This window comes from Seriola aureovittata, chromosome 13 (assembly GCF_021018895.1).
Source record: "Seriola aureovittata isolate HTS-2021-v1 ecotype China chromosome 13, ASM2101889v1, whole genome shotgun sequence".
NCBI lineage: Eukaryota > Metazoa > Chordata > Actinopteri > Carangiformes > Carangidae > Seriola > Seriola aureovittata.
This window is the reverse complement of record NC_079376.1, coordinates 14,129,658-14,153,465: the sequence shown is the minus strand read 5'-3', so window position 1 is coordinate 14,153,465 and position 23,808 is coordinate 14,129,658. Positions and strand designations below refer to the sequence as shown.

Below are 23,808 nucleotides of genomic sequence, written 5' to 3'. Positions count from 1 at the left end.
CTTAAGGTGTTTGGCCACCATGTGTCACCAGAACAACTTCAATGCTCATTTACACTGATTCTACAAGTCTCTGAACTCTACTGGAGAGCGCTGTCTAACGTGTCGGTCCAAAATCACCCATAGGTGTGCAGCTGGGTTGAAATATGAAGGCCACTGGATGTGATTTACATCATTTTCATTCTCAAACTATTCAGGGACCCAATGGGGCCTTATGGAATTGGGGTATTATCATATCGTATATATATAAAATCATGTTTTTTTCATATATATATATAAAATCATATTTTTTCCAACAAATTATTTTCGAATTGTGAACATGAGCTTCTTGTTATTTTTTCGCTGTTTGCAGTTTTTAGTCCAACCGCCAGGGGGCGACTTGAGTTCGTTCACCTCGGTTGTCTCGCGCTTTGAATTCAACCAAGCTGACTTTACCAGGTGGGAGAGAGAGACACGACTGAAGAATGTACTTAATTTAAACAGATGCAAGATGAAGAAAGTGTTCACCGCAGAACAGATTTCGGGCTGGTTCACCTCGGGGACCACGTTTGCAAACATTAAACTTACAGAAGAGGCTGTTGAAAGAAAGGTCGATGAACCAACGTCGAAAGAGATCAGGTGAGCTAACCTGAGGCGAATTCAGTGGTCAGCTAGCTTAAAGTTGGCTAACCTCATGCTAGCTAGCATCCCTGCTTCCCACCTGCCCTGCGCGAGTAGTTTGAAAATATAGCAGGCTGTAGGTGTCTCTTTTATCACAGCCACAAACTGGTTAAAGTTTGAAAATATAGTAGTAGCAACGACACACGTGTTGGAGGACGATGGCCTGTGTTGAGTTGTAGCCAACATGGTAGTTAATTATCTGCAGCTGTTTAAACTGTTTGCCTAATTGTAATTTTTTTTTAATACTGCCCTCTATCTGAAATTCAGTTGTGTCAAATGGAGGTTTTCAGTTACTGTAGCAGGGATTTTTAAGCTGTAACCAGAATTTGGAAATACTGCCATCATTAGGCCCCCTCATAAAATTCTGACCAGAAAAAAACAGTTTTTAATGGTTCAGATGATCAATTTTTTCAGCTGTTATTTTCTCATACTAATCTAATACTCAGGTTGCGTTGGGACAAGGATTAACAAGATGGCAAATAAGACAAAAACATGTATACTATACAAATGTTGTTTATTTTTTCTTTTTTTTTTTAAACTACTTGATAGTTTTACCTCTTTATGGCTCTCAAAACTGTTCAGATGAAATAATGTGAGAAGGGGAATAACAGTCTTTGGTTGAACTTTGCAAAACTCAGACATTTTCAGCCTGTGATGAGATTTCACAGGTACACTTTGCTTCTCTTTAAAGACCAGCTAGCCAAAAACCTGTTACTACTTTGTCCAGGTTGTTCATTTTTTCAAATCCCGTGCCCACATGACATGTCTTTTACTACCTTACAATATACCTCTTGAAATACATCCTCAACTCTGATGTCTGTAATCAGGACTATAGAAAACCACTCAGAAGTATGGGATTATAAAGAGCAGGCAGGCAAAAAACTAGTTCTTGTAATGAAATGCATTTTGGTCACAAGCCTTGAAATATCTGAAACTAATACAAATAATCAAGTTTTGAATCTCATCTCCATGCTGAGGATGTGATGACTGGTTGTCCGTGTGTTAAACACAAGATTGCGGACGTTGAGCAGTTTATTCTCTCACAGAGTAGTGCTGTATGACCCTTTGGGCCTGAGAGGAACTGGATAGTAATATGGAAGATCCCAGTCCCTGTTGGCTGTGAATGAACTGGAGTGCCGCATGGCCCGGTCCACATATCCAGAGATTGTTGGGATCTCTTCCCTTGGTTGGTCTCCACAGTTGGGGACGGTAGGTGTGACAAAGCCCTGCTTCATTTTGTAGCGACTGGTCCAAGCCTCCATTGGTTGGAGCTGTGTTGGCTGCACTGAGAGGTCGTCCTCATCATCATATTGCTTTTGGCTCAGGAAGTCCCTCAGCACCTGCTTGAACACAGATGCCAGCTCCCAGGGCCTTATGTTGTTAGTGGCAAGCACTTCACGAAACCTGTGGAACAATGCACCAATATAGTTAATTAAACACTTGTTGAAGTTTCAAGGATTTATATCAACGCAATGTCAGCCTCCCACAATTTCAGCCATGAGTTTCTAATGTTTCTGTATTTTACCCATCTCAAAAACTAAGACCTGTATGGTCTTCCAGCTTTTGAGTCTCTTTTAGTTTCAAGAATGACGTATCTAGGACAACAGCACAGATTTGTGGAAATGGTACAAACATTATAACACCTATCTTACTAAATATGTTATTCTCTGGTAATGTGGTTATGTAAGCACATACTAGTGACCTAGTAGTGGGTTGTATGGGAAATGAGTAAGTAGGTCACAGTGCTCAAACATGTAGAACAACTCTTCAACCTCCTTTTTAATATTATAATTGCTAACATAGAGATGATGAAAGGAAACCCCGGCAGTCTGGCTGCGCTCAGCCTTACAGGGCATCCTTCACCTTCACATGTTCACACCCTACATTGCCTGCCTCTGTGACAGTAACACATAATGGCTTTCTTGGCAGCTCGCCCTGCCTCTCTTTCCCTTTGGGTCTTCTCTGCTTTGCCTGCTGTCAGGCCTTGTGTTGATGCAATAGCAACTAGCCACTGTTGACAGCATACTAATGTGAGGATGGAGCATGGCTTGTCCACTACCAAACACCTGGAAAGGACGGTGGCTGCGTGGATGGGTGGGATCTGGGCACACAAGAACTCCAATTGGTGTAGCTCCGATGTGGGGATGAGGGTCCGTAACCTAGGGTACTTCTGAAACCAGTGGAGACCCATGGTGCTGTGGGCCAGCCTGTGCTCTCGCTCCAGTTCCCTTGCCAGCTGCTCACGTTCCTCCACATGCCACAGGAGTTCTCTGATCAACATGCGGTTGGGCACAACCCCTGAGGTCTTAAGAGGTGGTGCTTCATCCTGAGTCTGCACTCTTGTCTCATGTGGCCACTTCATCCAGCTGAACAGGGGCATGGCGGTCACAGCAGACAATCCTGAAAACTGAAAAAGCAAGAATTCTTTGTTATTCTGTGCCGTGAAGCCATTTTAAAGCATTTGAATATGCTTTAAAGGGGACCTATTATGCAAAATGCACTTTTCCATGGTTTTCTATCGGTAGTATGTGTCCCTGGCGTGTCTACGGACCCCCCAAACATGAGAAAAGTCCATCCTCTCGTTCTTTTGCTTTCTCCACCTTTCAAGAAATGTGTGCTCAAACGAGCGGATTGGAGATTCGCCCCTGGTGACGTCAAGAAGGGCGATGCCCCTCCCCCCGGATGGGTGACGCTCCCCGAGCTAGGTGTGTGTTCCGCCCTCTGAGTCCGTGTTACAGACGGTATCGTTACTTCCCTCGCGAACACTGGCTTTCGGTAGAACAATGTCGAAGGTACGAGCGAAACACAGTAGTTGCTTTGTTGTTGGCTGCACAAACCAACACAGGAGTCTTTTTTAAATCCCTACGCCCGAGGATCTGAAGACCCAGTGGATTAATTTTATTTTTGATGGAAATGTTCCCGCTCCAACTCCGAAAGTGTTGTACGTGTGTGCTAACCATTTCACCTCGGACTGCTTTCTCAACGAGGGCCAGGACAACGCAGGATTTCCTACAAGTCTCAAGATAAAGCTTGGATCAGTACCGACTGTCCGTGACCCAACTTTGAACTTCGGAGCTGTAAGTTTTACCATTTTATGTTGCTTTACTGTTTGTTCACGAGAGCCTGTTGCGTGTGTTGTTAGCATGGCAGCTAACGTGGCTAACGTTTAGCGTCGTCGACGCGCAGCCGGGTATAGCGGGGTACAGATTGTATGTAACTCTTCTGCTTGGTATCGCCATGTGACATTGATAAGAGCCACCCTGTTAAATGTATTATATTTTAAAGGCGTTTTAGCTGTCTGTAAAGTCAAGCAGGTAAAATTCGGACTAAAAATAGGCTCTGTAGTGATTAGCATAGGTGTCCGGGCTTGTTTATTAGTGCTGTGAAAGTTATTATTGAGAGTCATGCCTTATAACGGCCGTTTTAACGTTTATATCATGTTCACAGATACAGTGCCTGTAGGGAATATCTAGATAAGCGCAGAGTTAAGGGGATATGTCCAAGGGGATAGTCTATAATACACATTTTTTGCATCTTGCACATATAATGAGCTATTTGCAGCATTTACAAGCTATCGACAACCCAGTTTACACATAATTGAGAGCATCTGTTATCATTCTTGCACTGTTTGCAGCTGTTGCCATAACTACACATTTGAGGAGATGTTGGTGTAATCTCTGTTTCCTCTGTTCAGGCCATCTATACAGCTTCCTGCAACAAGGGGTGTTGCATGCCAGACTGACCCACTGCAGGCACACAGTTATCCTTGAAGATCTTCAGCCTCACATCAGAAGTACAGGTCTGTAGCCATCTGAAGTGCATCTACTTTTGATAAACCTAACAGTCATTTATCAGTCTTGGAATAATGTGCAGGTAAATGAAGCTGTGGTTACTTACAACTTGTGAGAGTGTGTAGGCTAAGGTTTCTGTCATCATCTGTCACCTGGCTGCCATGTACTACAATGAAAATGCTGACCGACCACAAGCCCAAACAAAAGAAGGTGAACCACTGTTCAAGGTCCAATTTCCAAAGGCCATGAAGGGAGAATGCAGAGCTAAACCAATTAAGACTGGGCTGACATTCTATAAGTGTTATATTATTTTATTTTTCAACCAAAAAATGTTTTGTACACATTGTATTAAATATTGCACATATAATGTTATGACAGTTCCATCAACAACAAAATACAGTAAAGAAAATATCAGGAGGTATTTAGAAACAGACTCAGTCATTGTTTTGTAAAAAAACAACAAAAAAGTGAAAAATGTAAACAAAATCTTTTGTGTTTTATCAAACAGGGAATGTGGTGGACCTCATATTTGAAAAAGTCTTTGTGACCTGGGACCATACACAGAAGCTGCTTTGGCCATCCCCATCCCAGAGGACCTCACTGCACAGTCGAGCGGCCTGAGAAGGAGGAGGTCATATCCAGCTATGTGTCCCGGTTCTATCATGGGCCAGTCTAAAACCCACATACCGGCCTGTGGCGTCAGGAAACACGGCACTGATGCGCAGGACCACGCAGGCTGGAATGACGACCCAGATTCTGCAACCAAGGAAGCCCCAGCACCAGATCACACAGCTCCTATAGGCTAGATACCTGTACTGACTAAAACAACTGGACAGGGCATTTAGTCTTGCAAACATATATCTATGTTGTGTCTCACAATTTTTTATATGGATCCAGTGAATCCTACAGTTTTTTTTATTATCACTGATTATAAGTTCCTCATTTGATGTAAATAAATGCTTGATTGTTACTAAAGAAATGACTCCTCTGAATTCATATATTATATGCACACTATCTGCTGATAGAAGAACTTTACAAATCAAAGAGCAGCTAAACTAATTTATTTGAGGGTGTGTTACTCTATTTGTGGTGTGTTATTACCATTGTAAAATTATGTGCACTGAAGTAAAACAAGACTGCCTAACATCTTTTATTTAGATTGAAACTATGTTTTTACAAAGAAGCAAAACGTACTGGTGTATTCCTCTCAACTGTAAAGGACCATAGTCAGTGCGGTACATGTTGCAGGCAGAACACAATGAGGCAGAGCGGCTCCAACCCAGGACGGTCTACCATACATGGTAAATCTTCCTCGATCTCCCATAGCTGTCTGGTAACCTACAGTGAATTGCAAATGGGACATTCTATGGTTTATTATAAATGTAATGTAATCAAAACAAATTAATGATTAGTTTGTCTAGTGAGAATGTTACCTGTGGTATCTCCTAGCAGCAGATATTCTCAGCTTCTGTGGGCATGGTTGCACAGTTTCCACAGGAGCACCTGTCCAAAATATATAACAGATATAACCGAGGTAATTTATAACATGTCACTTATTGCATATAATGTGGAGCTTGACAACAGTGTAGTGTAGACAACTGCCCAGTTTAGTCTTTGACTAAAGATTACTGTTGCTGTCAGACATGTTTATGCTGATTTACAGCTTTTACTGTAAAACACAAAATAAATTTACTTCATAAAGGAATATGTCATGATGAGCATCTCTGCTCAAAACATGGAGAAAAATGATTTACTTTGTCAGCACCTATTAATATATCTGACTAGTACTGACATTGAACACCTGTAGCAGTCCACATACAACAAACATTTTCAGACTGTAAAAGTATATCTAAGGAGGCATGACAGATAACTACATTACACTATTCACAATAGTGCTTATTTACCAAAAGAGCTCCCAGTAATGACGAGACAGTAACAGTTAGCATTAGCTACCTAGCTACATGTTAGTAACTGTGTGCCAGCACTCATCAACAAACTCAAAATGTAATGTCAAAATACACAAAATTGGTTACCAACCATTCAGAAACGTCCTGCTTCATTTTGTAGCGACTGGTCCAAGCCTCCATTGGTTGGAGCTGTGTTGGCTGCACTGAGAGGTCGTCCTCATCATCATATTGCTTTTGGCTCAGGAAGTCCCTCAGCACCTGCTTGAACACAGATGCCAGCTCCCAGGGCCTTATGTTGTTAGTGGCAAGCACTTCACGAAACCTGTGGAACAATGCACCAATATAGTTAATTAAACACTTGTTGAAGTTTCAAGGATTTATATCAACGCAATGTCAGCCTCCCACAATTTCAGCCATGAGTTTCTAATGTTTCTGTATTTTACCCATCTCAAAAACTAAGACCTGTATGGTCTTCCAGCTTTTGAGTCTCTTTTAGTTTCAAGAATGACGTATCTAGGACAACAGCACAGATTTGTGGAAATGGTACAAACATTATAACACCTATCTTACTAAATATGTTATTCTCTGGTAATGTGGTTATGTAAGCACATACTAGTGACCTAGTAGTGGGTTGTATGGGAAATGAGTAAGTAGGTCACAGTGCTCAAACATGTAGAACAACTCTTCAACCTCCTTTTTAATATCATAATTGCTAACATAGAGATGATGAAAGGAAACCCCGGCAGTCTGGCTGCGCTCAGCCTTACAGGGCATCCTTCACCTTCACATGTTCACACCCTACATTGCCTGCCTCTGTGACAGTAACACATAATGGCTTTCTTGGCAGCTCGCCCTGCCTCTCTTTCCCTTTGGGTCTTCTCTGCTTTGCCTGCTGTCAGGCCTTGTGTTGATGCAATAGCAACTAGCCACTGTTGACAGCATACTAATGTGAGGATGGAGCATGGCTTGTCCACTACCAAACACCTGGAAAGGACGGTGGCTGCGTGGATGGGTGGGATCTGGGCACACAAGAACTCCAATTGGTGTAGCTCCGATGTGGGGATGAGGGTCCGTAACCTAGGGTACTTCTGAAACCAGTGGAGACCCATGGTGCTGTGGGCCAGCCTGTGCTCTCGCTCCAGTTCCCTTGCCAGCTGCTCACGTTCCTCCACATGCCACAGGAGTTCTCTGATCAACATGCGGTTGGGCACAACCCCTGAGGTCTTAAGAGGTGGTGCTTCATCCTGAGTCTGCACTCTTGTCTCATGTGGCCACTTCATCCAGCTGAACAGGGGCATGGCGGTCACAGCAGACAATCCTGAAAACTGAAAAAGCAAGAATTCTTTGTTATTCTGTGCCGTGAAGCCATTTTAAAGCATTTGAATATGCTTTAATATTTCTTGCTTCAAAGCAAGTGCCAAGTTCTCTCTAAATTGCACCTTCAAATGACAAGAGAACATTACACCATGAGACGAACTGTGCAAGGGGTAGGTAAATCTAATGGAAGAATAATGTTGGAAAACGAGCTCTAGAGGAATTTGTCAAAATCAAGAAATTCCTGAAGAAAAAAAACTGTAGTTGTACCAAAACGGGGTCATATTTTCAGCTTGTAAGACCACAGTGAGAAATGTGCAAGAAAATCTCAACCTAAATGAGAAAATTTTGTTTCTCATTTTAACCATAACTTTGTAGCCCTATTGAAATTAATGCTTTAAGGTTGACAGTGAAGGATGATCACCCCCTATCTAAGCCGACCTATGGTCTCTGCCTGATGGGTGCTATGATTGCCTTCAGTTCAAGTCAAACTCTGAAAAAGATGATTTCAAGATGATGGATTCAACACAGCCTCCAGATGGATTACAAAGCCTGCAGGGTCAGAGGTCAGCCTCACTGAGCACTTTACACATCGTAAGGTTGCAAAAACAGTGCAGTTTTCTCATGTCTGATTTGATTCCTGCTTGAGCGCTCCAAAAATAATAAAAACAAAAATTATTACTTGGACAACTGATTCTTCCAGCATGTGCAGGACAGAATCATCACACTAACATTTGGCTGAAGATTGAAAGGAAAGATTTGTACTTACAGGTGAAAACTGCACTGCTGACGCTTTTCTGAGATATTCAGAAAATGAGCAAAGATGAGCTTTTCACAGAGTACAGTCTGCAGCTTTTGTCAGTCCAAGCAAACTTCATTCCTTCACTCGCTGTCGACTACATCCCTTGTTGTCAAATGCCATCAAAAGAGCATATCATGTGTGTGTCCGCAGCAATCCTCCAATGTTTTAACTGTTGGAATCGTTTTTCCTCTTTGTGTTGTAGTTATTGTCTTGTCCTTATCATCCCTCCGCTGCTCCTGTCACGCAGACTTTTTCCAGGAGAGTTAGTCACACACTGCTAACTGACTAAGAGCTGTCACCTCTCCTCTTCTTTCACCCCACTCTCCTCTGTGCAGTGTGCAGCTTTGTTGTAAGGTCAGCTGCTTTGTAGCTTGTGCATTGGAGAGAAAGAGAGAGGGCGAGAGTGCATGTGTGCGCACGAGCCGTGGGTGTGTTGTATTTGAGCTCCTCTGTCAGAGTTTGTGCCTGCTGTTGCGATAAAATCCTCCCCTCACGAAGAGAAAGGGAGAGGCAGAGACAACTGGGAATGCACTCCAGGCTACAGTGCTGCAGGCCTGGCTGAGCTGACCAGAGGAGGCAGAGACTCGGAGCAAAGTTAGACATGGCATTAAGTAACGAAGTGGGCAGAGCTGCTGGTATTTTCACTCACTGTGAACTTGCATTCAGAGTTTACTTTTAATTATAAATTCAGTGTTACTCAACTTAGAATTGGAGTCTTTTTAAGTGATAAAAAAAAAACGCCATCAGTTCTGAGAACTGCCCCAGTCTTGGTCTGTCTGTTGTGTCAAATAGCGTTAAGTGCTGCAGTACCCAGTCTTAGCCACAATGGATGTAGCGAAGGTGATGATGGCTGACAAATTGTAGCATATTCACATTGCTACAAGCTATTGCATTCAGGAATAAAACGCAGCACTGAGACACTGATCTAAAATTTATCCAGGGTCTGGAAGGGAATTTATTAAAGCTGCTAAAGTTCAGCCTCTTATTTTAGCCTGTCCACAGTACATGCAACCGATTTATTATTCAGTGATTGCATATTTCTTACCAAGTGCTTCTTTGGGCCTTTGACAGTTATGTTTTCTGAGATCAAACTGAGTATTACACTATATCCTTTACCTATACATTGCTATCCAGAATTACTGAAGGAATGTTGTCTGTCATATGAATAGAGAGAAGGAAACTTGTCCCATATAAGCAGAACATAAAAAGATTGCTGTTTGGTCTGTGAAATTGAATTAAGTGTGTTTGTAATCTAAGTGGAAAATGGAGTTAAAAAGCCTGAAAATTTCAGTTCCTATGCATAGTAGCTTATCAAGTCATTATCACTTAATAAACTGCTTAAAATGACTCTAATTTTGTTTCTTTTCAGACCAGAAGAGGTTCCTGAAGAGGGCAGCCTGAAGACTGTGAACCCTGACAGAGAGGGGTTAAAAAAAACAGAAACTACAGTGAGGAGTGAGTTTTGAACTTTGTGTTGACTTTTTCTTTTCTTCTTCTAAAATCATGTTTGCTTTCATTGTAAAATGTACAAAAATCTGCAATAGACTGTTGCACTGTATTTCTTATGCATATTAATCTGTACTTTGTATTGTAATCTGAATCTTAAGGTACTGCTCCTCCTGCACTCGCGAGCTACGAGTACCCCAGCTTGCCGATAACTAAAAACAGACAGGAGGTAAAATGTAGTGTCCATATGCCGCATACACCCAACCACGCAGTCTGATGGTCTTTAAGTGCACACTCATTCTCCTGTAGTTCTTTTTCTTTTGGTCATGTATAGACTTTTACTGAGAATGTCACTATGTCCTTAGGACACTGGTACTTTAAAGCTTTTACTGTTTGCCCAAGATGAACTCAATGTTATTTGATGCTGCAGGACAACACCTAACTTGAAATTCACTGTTGTTTAATAGAGTGGTGTGTGTATATTTTAGGAGCTCATGCTGTCATTTAAGCTGCACTTTCTTAATGCAGATTATAAAGTCTGGACTTCTGATTACAAATCAGCTTAGCACATCCATCTGCACTACTATTTCATAACTGATTTTTAAATTTCTTTTTTATGTTGATGATATGGTACAAATAGCCAAATGGGTTTCTGTTTTTTCTTTTGTTAACTCTGTGTGTGTGTGTGTGTGTGTGTGTTGTGTGTGTGTGTGTGTGTGTGTGTGTGTGTGTGTGTGTGTGTGTGTGTGTGTGTGTGTGTGTGTGCTTCCAGCTGATTTCCCTCATAGAAAACAACTCTGTAGTGATTATTCGAGGAGCCACAGGCAGTGGCAAGACCACCCAGCTGCCTCAGTATATTCTGGACCACTACAACGAGAAAAATGCCTCGTGCAACATTGTGGTCACCCAGCCTCGCAAAATTGGGGCCACCAGTATTGCTCGATGGGTTGCCGCACAGAGAAAGTGTACTCTGGGTAGTCTGGTGGGATGTCAGGTTGGTGTAATGTTTAGATTGAATCTGGTTTATTTAAACTGTACAATACATATATGGGCCTGCAAATATGAAAGGCCATGCATTTATTCATTTTATAATATATAAGGGAGAAAAAGAATGAGACTAACACCTGTACCACTCTTATGTAACAGCATCTGACCATTGACCTGTAGTGATTCACTTTAGACTGCACAAAAAGCACTCATTTCATGTCTGGCAGTTAAAAAACAAGTTTTTGTATGCATGTGTTGACAAGCTCTTGTGTGTGCTTTGTTGCCAGGGTGTCTGACTGTATTGTGCAGAGCTCTGAAACAGTGCTAATAATAACTGTTGTCTCCTCCGCTCGATGCAGACCTCTGGAGTTAAAGATGATGTAATTTAAGTGGGAGCAATAATAAACAGTTGATGTTACTAAGACAGATATAATGGTCAGGTAATGCAGCATAACCTGAATATTATGTTCTTTATTCTATATATTGCTAAGGTGATTTTTAATTTTTTTTTAGCTTTTCTGCAGCTTTTCTGTTCCTTTTTTTTTTTTTTTTTTTTTTGTCTTGGTTTATGAAAGTCGTGCAGTCAATGAATGAAAAGTTCTTTTGTGCTCAGAGTTGAGTCAGCGAAGCAAAAGTATTTCCCTGAGGTCAGACAGGGTAGCAATGGATTATATCTCAGGTCACTGGTATTTCCTCCAAAACCAACCAGAAATGGTCATGTTGGCGCTGCAGACATTATTTTTAAGACACTGCAAAAAGTTTAGGCCTAAAGCCATTGTAGAGGAAGTTTACTGTGGCTTCTTCTGTTCATCTCTCTGAGGCAGTGGAATATAACCTTAATGGGAGACAATAAGTGTGTGTTTCTGTGTTTTACATGGCAAGGAATGCCTTGATTTGCCAATGGAAAATGTATAACAAAAGTGTGCCCTGGAACTCAGTGGATCTGTGCAGTGCTGTAATGTAATAAAATGATATATAAAACACCATGAATATTTATGACCTTTGTAAGGAAACCAAAACATAGATGGTATGGCACTGAAGAAGTGCATCCCCCAGGGAGACAGAGTGGTGATTTCTATGAGCTGATGTTCAGATGACAAGATTCTCAGGTTTTTGTAGAGAAACAAATTCTAAATCTGCTGTGAGAGTGCCAAAAAAACAGATAGTATTGATTTACAATGTCAAAATTCATGGATATGTGTTGGACGGATTTATATGAAACTCTGAATATTTGTATTTCAGGTTGGACTGGAGAAGATGGCTACTGAGCACACCCGGCTAATCTACATGACGACAGGAGTGCTGCTGCAAAAACTGGTTTCAGCCAAGTGCCTCACAGAGTACTCCCACATCTTCGTAGATGAGGTGAGGAGCATTTTAAATGAACATGTACATTTCGAAATAACTGGTACTGAGATTTTGAGTTTCTTTTTTGTCTAGATTACAAATGATTTCCCTTAAAAAGCTCATACGTTGCATATTGAATCAAAATAGTATTAATTTTACTGAGTAAGATGGACTTCTAAATTCAAATTTGCCACATTTTATTTTGCTTTAATTATCAGTTTCATCATGTCTGTCATGTTTTGCTTTGGTTTCATTTACATTTTATGCTTATACATGGGAATGGCTTAATCATTAGATCCTATTTTCTAATCGTAGATTAGTGACTATTGTCACTAGTGACTATTATCCAAATGTGGCTGTTTAACAACTCTGCCTTTACCCAAGGTTCATGAGCGTACTGAGGAGATGGACTTTCTTTTACTGGTTTTGAGAAAACTCCTTCATTCCAACTCTCGTTATGTCAAGGTAATTGCTAGATCAAAGTAAACATCCCTCCTCTGTTGTCCTCAGTCAGTTGAACTCTCACTCGTATAACTTGTGTTTTTTCAGATCATCCTCATGTCGGCCACCATCAACTGCAGAGAGTTTGCTGAGTACTTTGGCACCCCAATTCGTGGCAAGATGAACCCAGCCTACGTGTTTGAAGTGGAGGGGGCACCCTATGCCATTGAAGAGTTTTATCTAGATGAGATCCAAAACATGTTTCCATACAGGGTAATGAGAAAGTAGTTGTTGACTGATGCTGCTGTTCTCTGTATTGTACAGTCTACATATTTGTATGCTTCTTCGCCAGGTTGAGTTGCTTCATATTGATGACCCTCATATCTCAGTAGAGATGTACAATCTGGCCATCAGTCTCATCCAGAGCTTTGACGAGATGGAGGGCAAAGATTCCAGGTGAAGCCTTGGTGTTTTAGCACACTTAACTGCTTGGTCAGACGCGCTGTTGTCCCCTGTTTGTTCAGTTATGTGTTGAAATGTGTGTTTGTGTGTGAGCAGAAAAGCTGAGAAAGAAGGTGGCATGACTCTGTCAGAGAGAGGCAGTGTGCTGGTTTTCCTTCCTGGTATACATGAGATAAGCTACATGCAGGAGGCCTTGGCCAAGCTGGTCCACAAAAGGTGGGCTTTTGAGTTTACCTGTATGTTTAAGCTTTCTCTGTAGCTAATATCATTGTCTTCTTTAGCCATTTCTCTGGCTTCCTTTTTTTAAGTGTTGTGTTTTAGTGATGATGATTAGAGTGAACATCTCTAAAACACATAGTTCTTATTAACCTACATTACCTTTTTACTTGTGATGAATGTTTATATTTACCATTACAACGAATGGACTTCCGTTATTCAGATTGCAGGTTTATCCTCTCCACTCCACCGTGACGCTGGAGGAGCAGAACGGTGTGTTTCTGTTCCCTGTCCCTGGATACAGAAAGGTAAAAGCAGTTTATCTTATTCTGTCTCACATGTGTTGGAGTACCAGCTGTACTGATGATATTTGCATCTTCACAGGTCATCCTTTCCACCAACATCGCAGAGAGTTCGGTGACTGTTCCGGACGTTAAATATGGTGGATATTTTTGTCCCTCAGCTTGGGTTAATTATTATTATTATTATTTTCTATTATTTATTTTTATTTGTAATGGCTCTTTTTTTATCATCACAGTGATCGATTTTTGCTTGGCCCGTCACATGGTCTGTGACCAAGATACCAATTTTCAGTCTCTACGTCTCACCTGGGCATCCAAAACCAACTGCAACCAGCGCAGAGGTATGGCAACTACAGCACAGAGCTTTAACTGCAAAGTGTCTGTTCACCTCTGACCTCTCTCACTTATCTCCTCCCTCTGTCAGGTAGGGCAGGACGAGTGTCGAAGGGCTACTGTTACCGTCTTGTCTCCAAAGATTTCTGGAGGAATGAAATCCCAGATTACATGATCCCTGAGATGCTGGTAAGAAAATATATTCCAACACCAGAGATTTTTATTTTTGCAGTGTTGAGAATGGCTCTGACAACCAATCTGTGCCATACTGTTTGCGTTCTTCTCAGCTTGCCCCCTTGGCCACCATCATGCTGAAGGTGAAGCTGCTAGACATGGGAGATCCCCGCTCCCTCCTCTCAACAGCCCTCTCACCCCCCAACCTTGGTGACATAGTGAGAACGGTACTCCAACTCAAAGAGGTCAGTAAAAAGATGCCAGATTGATGATTCTTCCCTGAGAGAGACACTAATGTCTAGTCAAGTATGTTTGAATTTGTGGCTGTGATGATGACTGTTGTGTATTCGGGCAGGCAGCTGACCACTCAGCTCTGTCACAGAGTATTAGACCTGGAGTTCTCTCACAGGAGCTTTGCGTCAGCCAGTGTTAGTATTGTCAAGTCTGTTAGGTGAGACTAATGTAGGGCAGTGTTAGCTTGTTTTTGCTCTCATCAGTGATAAATTATAAATATTTCAGAGAAAGATTTTTGTTTTTATTTAGTCTTATAGTAAGAAAGTCAAAATTACAAGTGCTTTATAAAGGCATTTCAAGATAATGAGGTCATAATACAAAAACACAATATGCATCAATACCCATAAATTTTTATTACAAATTAGTGAAGGTAAGAACGAGATGAACCATTTACATGTCCAAATCATCAAATATTAAAACTAAAACCTAATCTGAGGTAATGTTTAGGAGTTGATTAGCTGGTATAAGTAAAGCTTTCTGTCTTCACACTGGTTGAGTGTTTATTCTGCAGATGGGCGCACTGTCTGTGAAAGGTGATGGCAAAGGTCAAAATGAGGATGGCGAGCTGACGTTCCTGGGTCGAGTGCTGGCCCACCTGCCTGTGGACCTGTGCCTGGGGAAGATGATTGTCCTGGGCCATGTCTTTGGCTGCCTAGACGAGTGCCTCATCATAGGTCAGTCTGTCATTACACAGCTGAAATGGGACTCAGTTTCCGCATATGCACGTGTGCATTCGTAAAGACATAGATTGATCAACAAATCTGTCATCATTGCACTCTTGGAATGCGTTGGTCTGCATGTAACATGTTTTTGTGATTGTTTGTTTGTTATATCCCCAGCTGCCTCACACTCTCTGAAGAGTTTCTTTGCCATACCATCCATGCAGCAGCTTGCTGGCCACAGGTGAGTCACATCCAGCTGCAATAATTCACAGACAGCTGGGCTGTCAGTATAGATAGTTTTTGAATCCCAACAAAGGGGCACAGGATATCTGGGACTCGATGAAGTCTAGGCTCCTCTCTTGACTGTTGACTCACTTTTATATCTTTGGTCCCATTGCAGTGTTTTGTGGCTAATGAGATGCCTTGCAGTAGAAAGCAAATGCTCACAGTCCAAACATGATGCCGCTCTCTGTGGTCATACAAAATGATGAAATGCCAAAAAAAAAATGAGTGTGGTCATTAAAACAGAACAGATTGTTTTTCTTGCACAAGATGCCTAAAAAGTCCACGTTACAAACCGCAACATGTCTTCAGCAGACTACAGGCTAGAAACAGGTTCTCTGTATTATATCTTTGTTTTTATCTGCACTGAATGGTATTTGTAATTCCAGGAGCAAGTTGGCCTTTGCCCGTGGCACACCAAGTGATTCCATAGCTTTTGTCAATGCCTTCAAGGTAATGTGTTTGATGTCAAGTCAACAGCAAGTTGTGTTGCTCAGTGGAATCACATATTTACCTCATGGCTGTTGTTTTTAAAACCCTTCTCTATTGTTTCACTGTTAGGCATGGCACTCATCCAAAAAGAGAGGACATCTGAGACACCCAAAGGTGAACCAAACAACAACCAATCATGAGCTCACAGCAAAAAGCAACATACATAAAAAAATGCTGATTTTTTAAAAAAAAAAATTTTTTATATAGCTTCAAAATAATACTGCTGTTGTACGGAGCCATCTCTTGAAACTCCAGTCATTCATCTTAAATTATTTTTATGATTGGCATGGAGGTTAACATAATTTCTCAGTGCCATTGTTAATAAATCATCATAGCACTGTGTGAACAACATAAAGCACAAAACTATAATGTACAGAGCAGCTGCCAAGGGAAAGTAGAATGAGCAATGAGCCTGCTGATCTCTCCTCTTAGGACGAGCTGGACTGGGGAAGAGAGAACTTCATTCAGATCAAGAGGATCAGGGAGGTACAGAGACGATGCAGAGATGAATTCATTGTTGTGTGTGTGTCTGTCTGTCTGTGTGTGTGTATATATGTGTGTGTATATATAGCCAATTTTCTGTTAAGTTTTAATGGCAAGAATGGAGTTTATAAAAAATACCTTGTTTTAAAGTTCAAGTTTCATGGCAGATTTTAACTGGTTGATTGTAACCTGTTGGTGCACAGATTACAATTTTCTCATGTAATGTTAACGAGCTAATCGATTTGAAATTAAGATGTTTGAAAAGATTTGTGGCTCCGCCCTCCTCATCCGTAACTCACTGTCCAGGTTGCAGAGCTGTATGAGGACCTAAAGAAGCGTGTGTCCCAGTTCAACATGCATGTGCAGGACAACGAACCATCAGACTACACCAGCACACACAAGCAGAAGTTCATTCTTCAGGTTAGAGGCAGTGCTGGACATGATGGGATGTACATACCGTAAATGATTTCCCAGATCCAAGTGTAGTTAGTCTACAACTCAGGTCTGTTATTGGAGTTAATAGATATGCAGTTGTATATTCACACCTAAATGTCAGTTTTGTTATTGCACCTAACTCTGTCGTAGGTGGTCATTGCTGGTGCCTACTACCCCAACTACTTCCTACAGGGGGAAATAGATGAAGACCTGGCCTCCAGAGAATTAAGTGGCTATAACCCCAGAACAACAGTGATGGTATAAACCTTTGTGTTGGCAGCCAAGAACTGATTACTGTTTGAAATCATAGTTGTGAAACATGTTTAGAACAGGCAGATCTTAAAATGTGATTCCTCCTTGACTGATACTTTACTCTTATGGGGCAGCTAGTTTGACTATAATCTTTTAAACTAGTTAATGAGGAAGTTGGGATCTTGTAATTGTAACATCAGCTGTTGTGTTGTGTCCAGATGAGGAACCTCCCTCCGTACAGTTTCCTGTACTACAAGCAGCTGCAGTCTCTGTTCCGCCTGTGTGGACAGGTCAAAAGCATTTCCTTTGAGAGCTCCAGGTAAATGGAGGCACATCAAACCTCAGCACTTTGTCTATACAATGCATTTTTTTTAATAAAGAACTTAAATTTGCACACTCATTATCTGACTGTGTGTGTGCACTCAGAGCGTACGTTGAGTTCTACAGGACATCTAAGGACTCAGGGGTGCTGCCCGAGGTGTCCCTTGCCCTTCTCCTGGCCCAGCTGAGTCGTTCCATGGAGCTGTCGGTTTACTCCAATGAACAAATTGAAAAATCTGCCGGGAACAGAAACATAACTCACATGAAATATGCACGGTATGGCTTTAATGACACATAATGGAAACCTATACAGAACTTTACTTCTCTCCCTGTCTGTGTGAGTGAAATCTGTTGCTGCATGTATTTGGAAAAATTATCTTAAATTTGATCAGTGAGGGGGAAAAAAATTCATGAGAGCACAAGGGTTGACTGTTTTTTGAGGGGTGAAACCGCCTTTTTGGAAAGAGGAGCCCCTTGCACCACAGGCTGTATTGGTCAGTGCCCATGCGCTGAGCCTTAATATAATCTGACATCCTAGCACTCTGCATGACTTTCCACAGCAATCACTTTGACTCAGAGAGGGTAGGTTTTAGGCAGACACAGCACCAGCTCCTTCCTACCTCCCTCTGGGAGGTGGGAGATGGGGTGACTTGGCATATTATTAAATATCAAACAAAAACACAGCTCACAGACTATTCTCACTATTACTTTCCCTTTAACAGTGATATTTCCACCTGGCTAAAACTCAAAAAAATGTTGGCATGTTTTGGTAAGCTTGAATAGATTTTCCATTTTGATACTTTGGCATAATGTTTTTTTAATGCTCCGCTCAAACCAAAGGAACTGCATTCAAGCCCACATACTGGCAAGCATTTACCTTGCTACAAGATATGTTACTAAGACAGGCTGCTTCTTTTTCTCTAATACTAATACTTCCAGTCTTGTCGGATAAACAGTACTTCTTTTGAAAAATCATTGCATCAATTGTTGTGGTCAACTGAACAAACTTTTATGTTTGCAAGTTATCTTTTGATGTAAGATACCTTGTGAACACTTGCCAGACAGCTCTGTAAACTCATTAAAATAATGTGATGTTATGACATTCAACATCAAAGCAGCAATAGATACAGTCTGACACCGTGTTCACAGTGTGAGTGCAGTGAAAGTGAATGTGCACATAATATTAAAGTCCAGTTCTGTGCCATTTCTGTACAGAGTGAATGTCGACTTCCAGAACCAGTCTGTCTGCCCAGTGGGAGTGGTGAGCAGCACTATTGACCCAGATAAGCTACCCCTCAACCGCTTGTTTGTGGTCAACATCACAGAGGTCAGTCTTCTACATTTAACTTGGTCTGACAAATTTCAAAAGAGATGCTGAGAAAAACTCTGAAGGCCATCTGTTGGGTTTTTGACTAAATGTCTGAATCTTTAATGAATGTGTCCTCTCTCAACTCTGATCTCTGCTGCAGGTGGTGGAGGTGGGGAATTTCTGGGGGTTCCAGGCAGATGAAGCCAGCCTGGAGAAGCAGCGCCATCTGACAGCTGATATTAACAAACGCACACTGCATCCTGTAACTGTGTCACTCTATCCCAACCTGCTGTGTCTGGCACCGTACTCTGAGATTAATGAGCAGAGCCTGTACTACCGTGCCAAGATCCTGCACATGCGTGGCAATACAGTGGAGGTGAATATCGCTTGCACACTGCAATTCTCTGGTCAAGATGTAGCACATCCTGTGCTGTTTTCTTTTTCCAGCAACTTTCCTTACTATGAGCGTGTTATGACTTTCACACTTTAAACATTTCGGAACAAGGGATTGCAACTTACAGGCTTATATTGCCACCAGTGGTTGAAACAGGTTGCTCATGAATTTATATGACAGCATTATTCTATTGGTGGAGAATGATTTCTGTTTTTCAGACATGCAGATTGTTTTCTTCACTTAATAGGTTGTACCACCATGTCAAAAATGTTTTCTTCTAATAATGTGCTTGATTTAGCTCAGTAGTGTATTTAATGCTGCAGAGACAGGTTTCACCAAGTTCTACAGTTATCTAGCTGAGTTTCAGGGTGTAATCTCTCTAAACTTAGTGATCTAGCCAGGTGCCAGGAAAATAAATCTCTACTAAAGACATGAAGAAAGTGAATGAAATGCAGAGGGTATAGGGGTAGAGAAAAGAAAAATTTATATATGTAAGTTTGCAGAAATGAAAGTGTTGCTGGCCAGATCTGGAAGTGTCTGTATTTTGTGTTTATGCAGACAAATGAGCATTTTGTACTTCTCTCTTCTAATCTTTAGAAGTCAGGGGGAAAAACAAAACATAGGGAATTCTTAAACAGGAGTGTAGGACAGCAGTTCATACCATCTGATGTACCAGAGAACAGTGAGTTTGCTGTTATTCTGCAGGTGTTTTTCTTGGACTTCGGCAACACGGGGGTTGTTGCCTCCAGCAGCCTCAGAGAGCTCCCCTCAGACCTCCTGTCTCACCCTTTCCAGGTAGTATTACTATGAGTGGCATCATTTATCTGGATAGTAAATACACATTTACCTTATTTCACTTTTCAAACTTTGAACAAATATTAATTCAAGCACCGTGTTCATGGTCTCAGGCTCAGGAGTTCCAAGTTACTGGAATGCGTCCTTCAGCCCAGTCCATCATCATGGGGAACCAGTGGAGCAGCCGAGCCCGCGACTGTTTCATCACGCTTGTGAAGGGCAAGTCAGTCATTGTGTCGCTGTACTCCATCCTACACAATTGCATGCGTGTTCATGTGCTGATCAACACGGAGACAACAAACACCAGCGTGGTAGACATGTTGGTGGAGGAAGGACATGCTGTGAAGGCCGAAGAGAGCTTTGATTCCAAGGTGACAAAACAGTTGGAAGCTCAGGCTGTCCCACGTTTAATGTGTTAGGCACTGTGCAATAGAATAAATCAAAAAACCATAACACGTGATACTTCACCTAAAATATATCAACAACTTAATTTACTTAAGACTTAACAACTTGCCCCCTGCAGGCTTGAAAAGTGTACACCAAAGTTTCATGACAAATAAACAGCATCACAACATCCATAGAAACTACAAAGCCCTACAAGAAGCCCCAATTTGTTGAGACACACTTAATTGATTTTTAAGGAAAAATATCCCAGCCCAGATTCAGGTAGAAGTGAAGGAATCTGTGCTTTTCTCAGTCAAGATGTCTTTGTGTGCCATTGCAGCAAAACCATGAGGCTCTGATGTCCCTGTACAAGGACATGGAAACAGGTGCCTTTGTCCCCAATGCTGCCAGCAGCTCCTGGAAGGATCGAAAGAAAGAGGAGAAGGACCTCATTGATAACCTTCTCTCTCACTTTTCTAAGAGCAACAAGTCCTTTTCAAAGACAAAGGCAAGAATAAGCTACATCTTACAGAATATTTTCATATCACATTTGTACCAACATTTTAGTAATAGTAAAAAATTATAACTGATTGCATTAAGAAAAAACTTGAGTATTAAAAAATGGGTTTGTGTGTGGAGATGCTGATATTTTGTTACTGGATGGGTGATGGTTTTGTCCAGGAGATGGCGCCATTTCAGTGGCTCAGTTCATTGGTGTTTATTCAGAGACACACCCATTCTGTCTGATAGAACAATGACGACAGAGTGGGCCCAGATCTGAATCACGATAACCAGTGGATGCATGAATACATCAGGCGATATCTGACTGCTTCCTTCTCTCTGACACCACAGGTTCATCTGCATGGACCAAACAGTCCTCACAAAATAAACTTCCACAGCTTGAGCCACAAGACCTACTACAAGTAAACATTATATACACCAATACCAAATTAAACTTGTAAGTTTTCCTTGCTTATGAGTGCGTCCTCTCCCAGGACAGTGTGTGTAGAGAGGTGCAGCATCAACTCTCTGGCCCTGAATGAAACCCCTCACTACAAACACCAGAGGATGCTGGTGGCCGGGTCTGTGTCAGTCAACTCCACAGGTACCAGAAACAAAATATTTGTGTAAATATGAACCCATGAGCATTGTTTTAGAGCCACCACTAATTATATTTTGATGTTAATGGTTCAACTAACTGTGTAATGTGCAAGGGGTTTCCAGAAGTGACAGTCTCTTTTAGCTCATTGTTTTGGTTGTAAATTATGTTCAGCTAAAAAGATGGTGATAAACCCACTGCACAGAACTTGTCAGGCACCAAACAACAAACACCTAGCAACTAGCTAGTGAACATAGTCTCATAGAGCCCAGACAGACTGAAGACCCAGATATTTTTTTCTTAGGATTTGGTATAAATAGTGGACTTAACAAATGTCAGCTGGCCAAACTGCTGAGTACTGAATTAAAAAAATTGTTAACAGATTTATCAGAACAGCTTTATAAAGACCGTAATAATCTAGGGCTGTATGTTTTTCAGCATGTTCATCCTCTTCCAAATATCAATATTGCTGCTTGTGTGTTTGTGTTGCAGGTACACGCATTCTCCTGAAAGATACCTCCATCATGCCAGACGTCTCCGGACTGCCTGCACTCCTTACCATGCTCTTCACCCCCATCATGGAGTTGCGGTTAGTTAGACACACGCACTCACCATTGCACACCTTAAAGGTGGCACAGTCAAAAAGTCACAATAATATTTATGTATATTTTCTTAGCACTAATGAAGATAGGACCTGCTACACCGGTGCCCTCTGTGGACTGGGTTGGAACAGTCAAACGCAAGCGGGTGTCCTACCTGAGCACGACATTGAACTCGCCTTTGACGTCAAGTTTGATGTTGAGGACATCACTGAGGTAACAGCTGTCACCAGAGACAGATGTGTGACGCCTGACAGTGGGCAGGAACACTGATTAGTTTCCTCAGGTCTGTGTCACTCTTTGGCTGCATCTCAGCGTCTGCAGGTGATTTTTACTGTATCTCTTCAGACGTTTAACTATTTTCAACTTTTTTCACCTCATGCTCTCGGACAAAAAAGACACAGCTGGGTTGCAGCATTTCCTCGCATGCTCGTTGTCCCTGAAATATATGGAGCTAAAAGTGCATGAACAATGTAACAATGCACTTGATGCAATTTAATCTTTTTTCTTTTTAGGGGATGCATTTCTGCATGGAATCTAAATAATATTTCTTAGTATGATTTTTTTTTTTTTTTTTTTTTTTTAAATCTCAGTATTTCAACAGCTAAGATTACCTGTATCTGCAACAAATTACAAACTCATAGATCTCAACACCATTAAGTTTTCTTTCTTTTTCAGATAAATGCTTTACGGGTGGCTATAAACCGTCTGGCGTGTGACGGACCCTGTGGCACTCTGCATCTGGGGCCTGACAGGATTAGCCACCTGCAGGAGGACTGTCGGGAACGCCTCACGAGGTTACACACACATAACACCCACAGAAATCAAGTCTAAATGTTCAAACTGTGTGTGTGTGTGTGTGTGTGTGTGTGTGTGTGTGTGTGTGTGTGTGTGTGTGTGTGTGTGTGTGTGTGTGTGTGTGTGTGTGTGTGTGCATTTAGTAATCTATGTTTATATTGTGTAATGTAGACTGTTCATCAAGTCACCTCCAAGGGAAGCGGTCACTCCAGTTTACTATGAGAAGATGGAGAAATGGAACCAGGTATGTTACATTGGTGCTCTTTCGTCAATTTCTGCTACGTTGCATTTTATCATCAACTCCTTCACTTACATGTTTAGTTTCTAGCACATTGTAGTTCTGTGTATTTCAAAGTTTATCGGTTCTGTAGGTGGATCCCTCTCTGAAGATGGACATCGTGGAGCCTGGTGGTGGAAAGACAAGAGGTGTTCTCTTCCATCTACACCCTGTTACTCTCCTCAACACATAAAAAGGCACTTAAAAACATTGAATTTGTGTTGAACTGATTCTAATGATACAATACGAGCAATTGCCAGGAATTTGAATTTAATTTTAAAAAATGTTTTAATTTAATGTTGCGAGGATTATATATGTTTTACCTTTTCTGTACATTCAAATAGAACTGTAGCTTTCAGCAGCACAGTAAAGTCCTCGATCTTTTCCTTGTTGTTAGCAGCTTTTACTAAAATTGTTTTGTGTAAACAGTTGAGTGCTAATGAGAAATGTACCATTGGTTGATTGGATTCATCTTGTATAGCTTGTTGTAACATTGTTTCAGCAGTGGGCCATTAAAAATAGTTGTTTGCAACAGATGAGGCTCGTCAGTCAGTCTCCATTCAAACATAGTCTCATTGTGACCCAAGAGTCAAGTTAAATTTATCACTACAGCGTGCGAGCGTGCGCGCGCACACACACACACACACACACACACACACACACACACACACTCTAAGCTCCTACTACTAGAGGTGTGCCTGTGCCAAAATTCATTGGCTTCTATTTATAGCTAATTCCAAGTCTTCCATCCAA

At 41.4% G+C, this 23,808-nt stretch overlaps 2 protein-coding genes and 1 long non-coding RNA gene across 3 annotated transcripts; 2 read left to right on the top strand and 1 right to left on the bottom strand.

The window, feature by feature from the left end:
• Nucleotides 1-365: 365 nt before the first annotated feature.
• On the top strand, nucleotides 366-23,587 carry tdrd9 (tudor domain containing 9). The gene is made up of 35 exons (XM_056394045.1): nucleotides 366-615; nucleotides 9,841-9,926; nucleotides 10,079-10,146; nucleotides 10,690-10,911; nucleotides 12,147-12,269; nucleotides 12,636-12,716; nucleotides 12,801-12,965; nucleotides 13,045-13,148; nucleotides 13,251-13,370; nucleotides 13,594-13,678; nucleotides 13,755-13,812; nucleotides 13,909-14,013; nucleotides 14,097-14,194; nucleotides 14,293-14,424; nucleotides 14,985-15,147; nucleotides 15,313-15,376; nucleotides 15,807-15,870; nucleotides 15,979-16,023; nucleotides 16,342-16,395; nucleotides 16,699-16,812; nucleotides 16,978-17,085; nucleotides 17,298-17,398; nucleotides 17,506-17,676; nucleotides 18,616-18,727; nucleotides 18,870-19,085; nucleotides 19,809-19,898; nucleotides 20,012-20,269; nucleotides 20,623-20,790; nucleotides 21,135-21,205; nucleotides 21,278-21,387; nucleotides 21,874-21,970; nucleotides 22,058-22,196; nucleotides 22,659-22,777; nucleotides 22,950-23,022; nucleotides 23,150-23,587. Exons 1-35 carry the CDS (start codon nucleotides 488-490, stop codon nucleotides 23,246-23,248), a joined length of 4,011 nt encoding a protein of 1,336 aa, XP_056250020.1. The 5' UTR covers nucleotides 366-487; the 3' UTR covers nucleotides 23,249-23,587.
• rd3l (RD3 like) lies at nucleotides 632-3,058 on the bottom strand. The gene is made up of 2 exons (XM_056394051.1): nucleotides 2,724-3,058; nucleotides 632-2,061 (listed from the first exon to the last, which is right to left on the bottom strand). The coding sequence occupies exons 1-2, from the start codon at nucleotides 3,035-3,037 to the stop codon at nucleotides 1,698-1,700; spliced, it is 678 nt and encodes a 225-aa protein (XP_056250026.1). The 5' UTR covers nucleotides 3,038-3,058; the 3' UTR covers nucleotides 632-1,697.
• On the top strand, nucleotides 3,178-5,085 carry LOC130180497 (uncharacterized). The gene is made up of 3 exons (XR_008829414.1): nucleotides 3,178-3,734; nucleotides 4,352-4,456; nucleotides 4,957-5,085. It is a non-coding gene; the product is annotated as an uncharacterized LOC130180497 (long non-coding RNA).
• Nucleotides 23,588-23,808: the final 221 nt, after the last annotated feature.

Bases quoted from the DNA above. Each gene is read 5' to 3' on its own strand.
- tdrd9 (XM_056394045.1), top strand. From the start codon at position 488: ATGAAGAAAGTGTTCACCGCAGAACAGATTTCGGGCTGGTTCACCTCG. The intron at 15,148-15,312 runs GTCAGTCTGTCA...TTATATCCCCAG, and splicing joins AGACGAGTGCCTCATCATAG to CTGCCTCACACTCTCTGAAG. The intron at 20,270-20,622 runs GTGACAAAACAG...GTGCCATTGCAG, and splicing joins AAGAGAGCTTTGATTCCAAG to CAAAACCATGAGGCTCTGAT.
- rd3l (XM_056394051.1), bottom strand. From the start codon at position 3,037: ATGCCCCTGTTCAGCTGGATGAAGTGGCCACATGAGACAAGAGTGCAG. The intron at 2,062-2,723 runs GTGTTTGGTAGT...ATTGTTCCACAG, and splicing joins GCAGCCACCGTCCTTTCCAG to GTTTCGTGAAGTGCTTGCCA.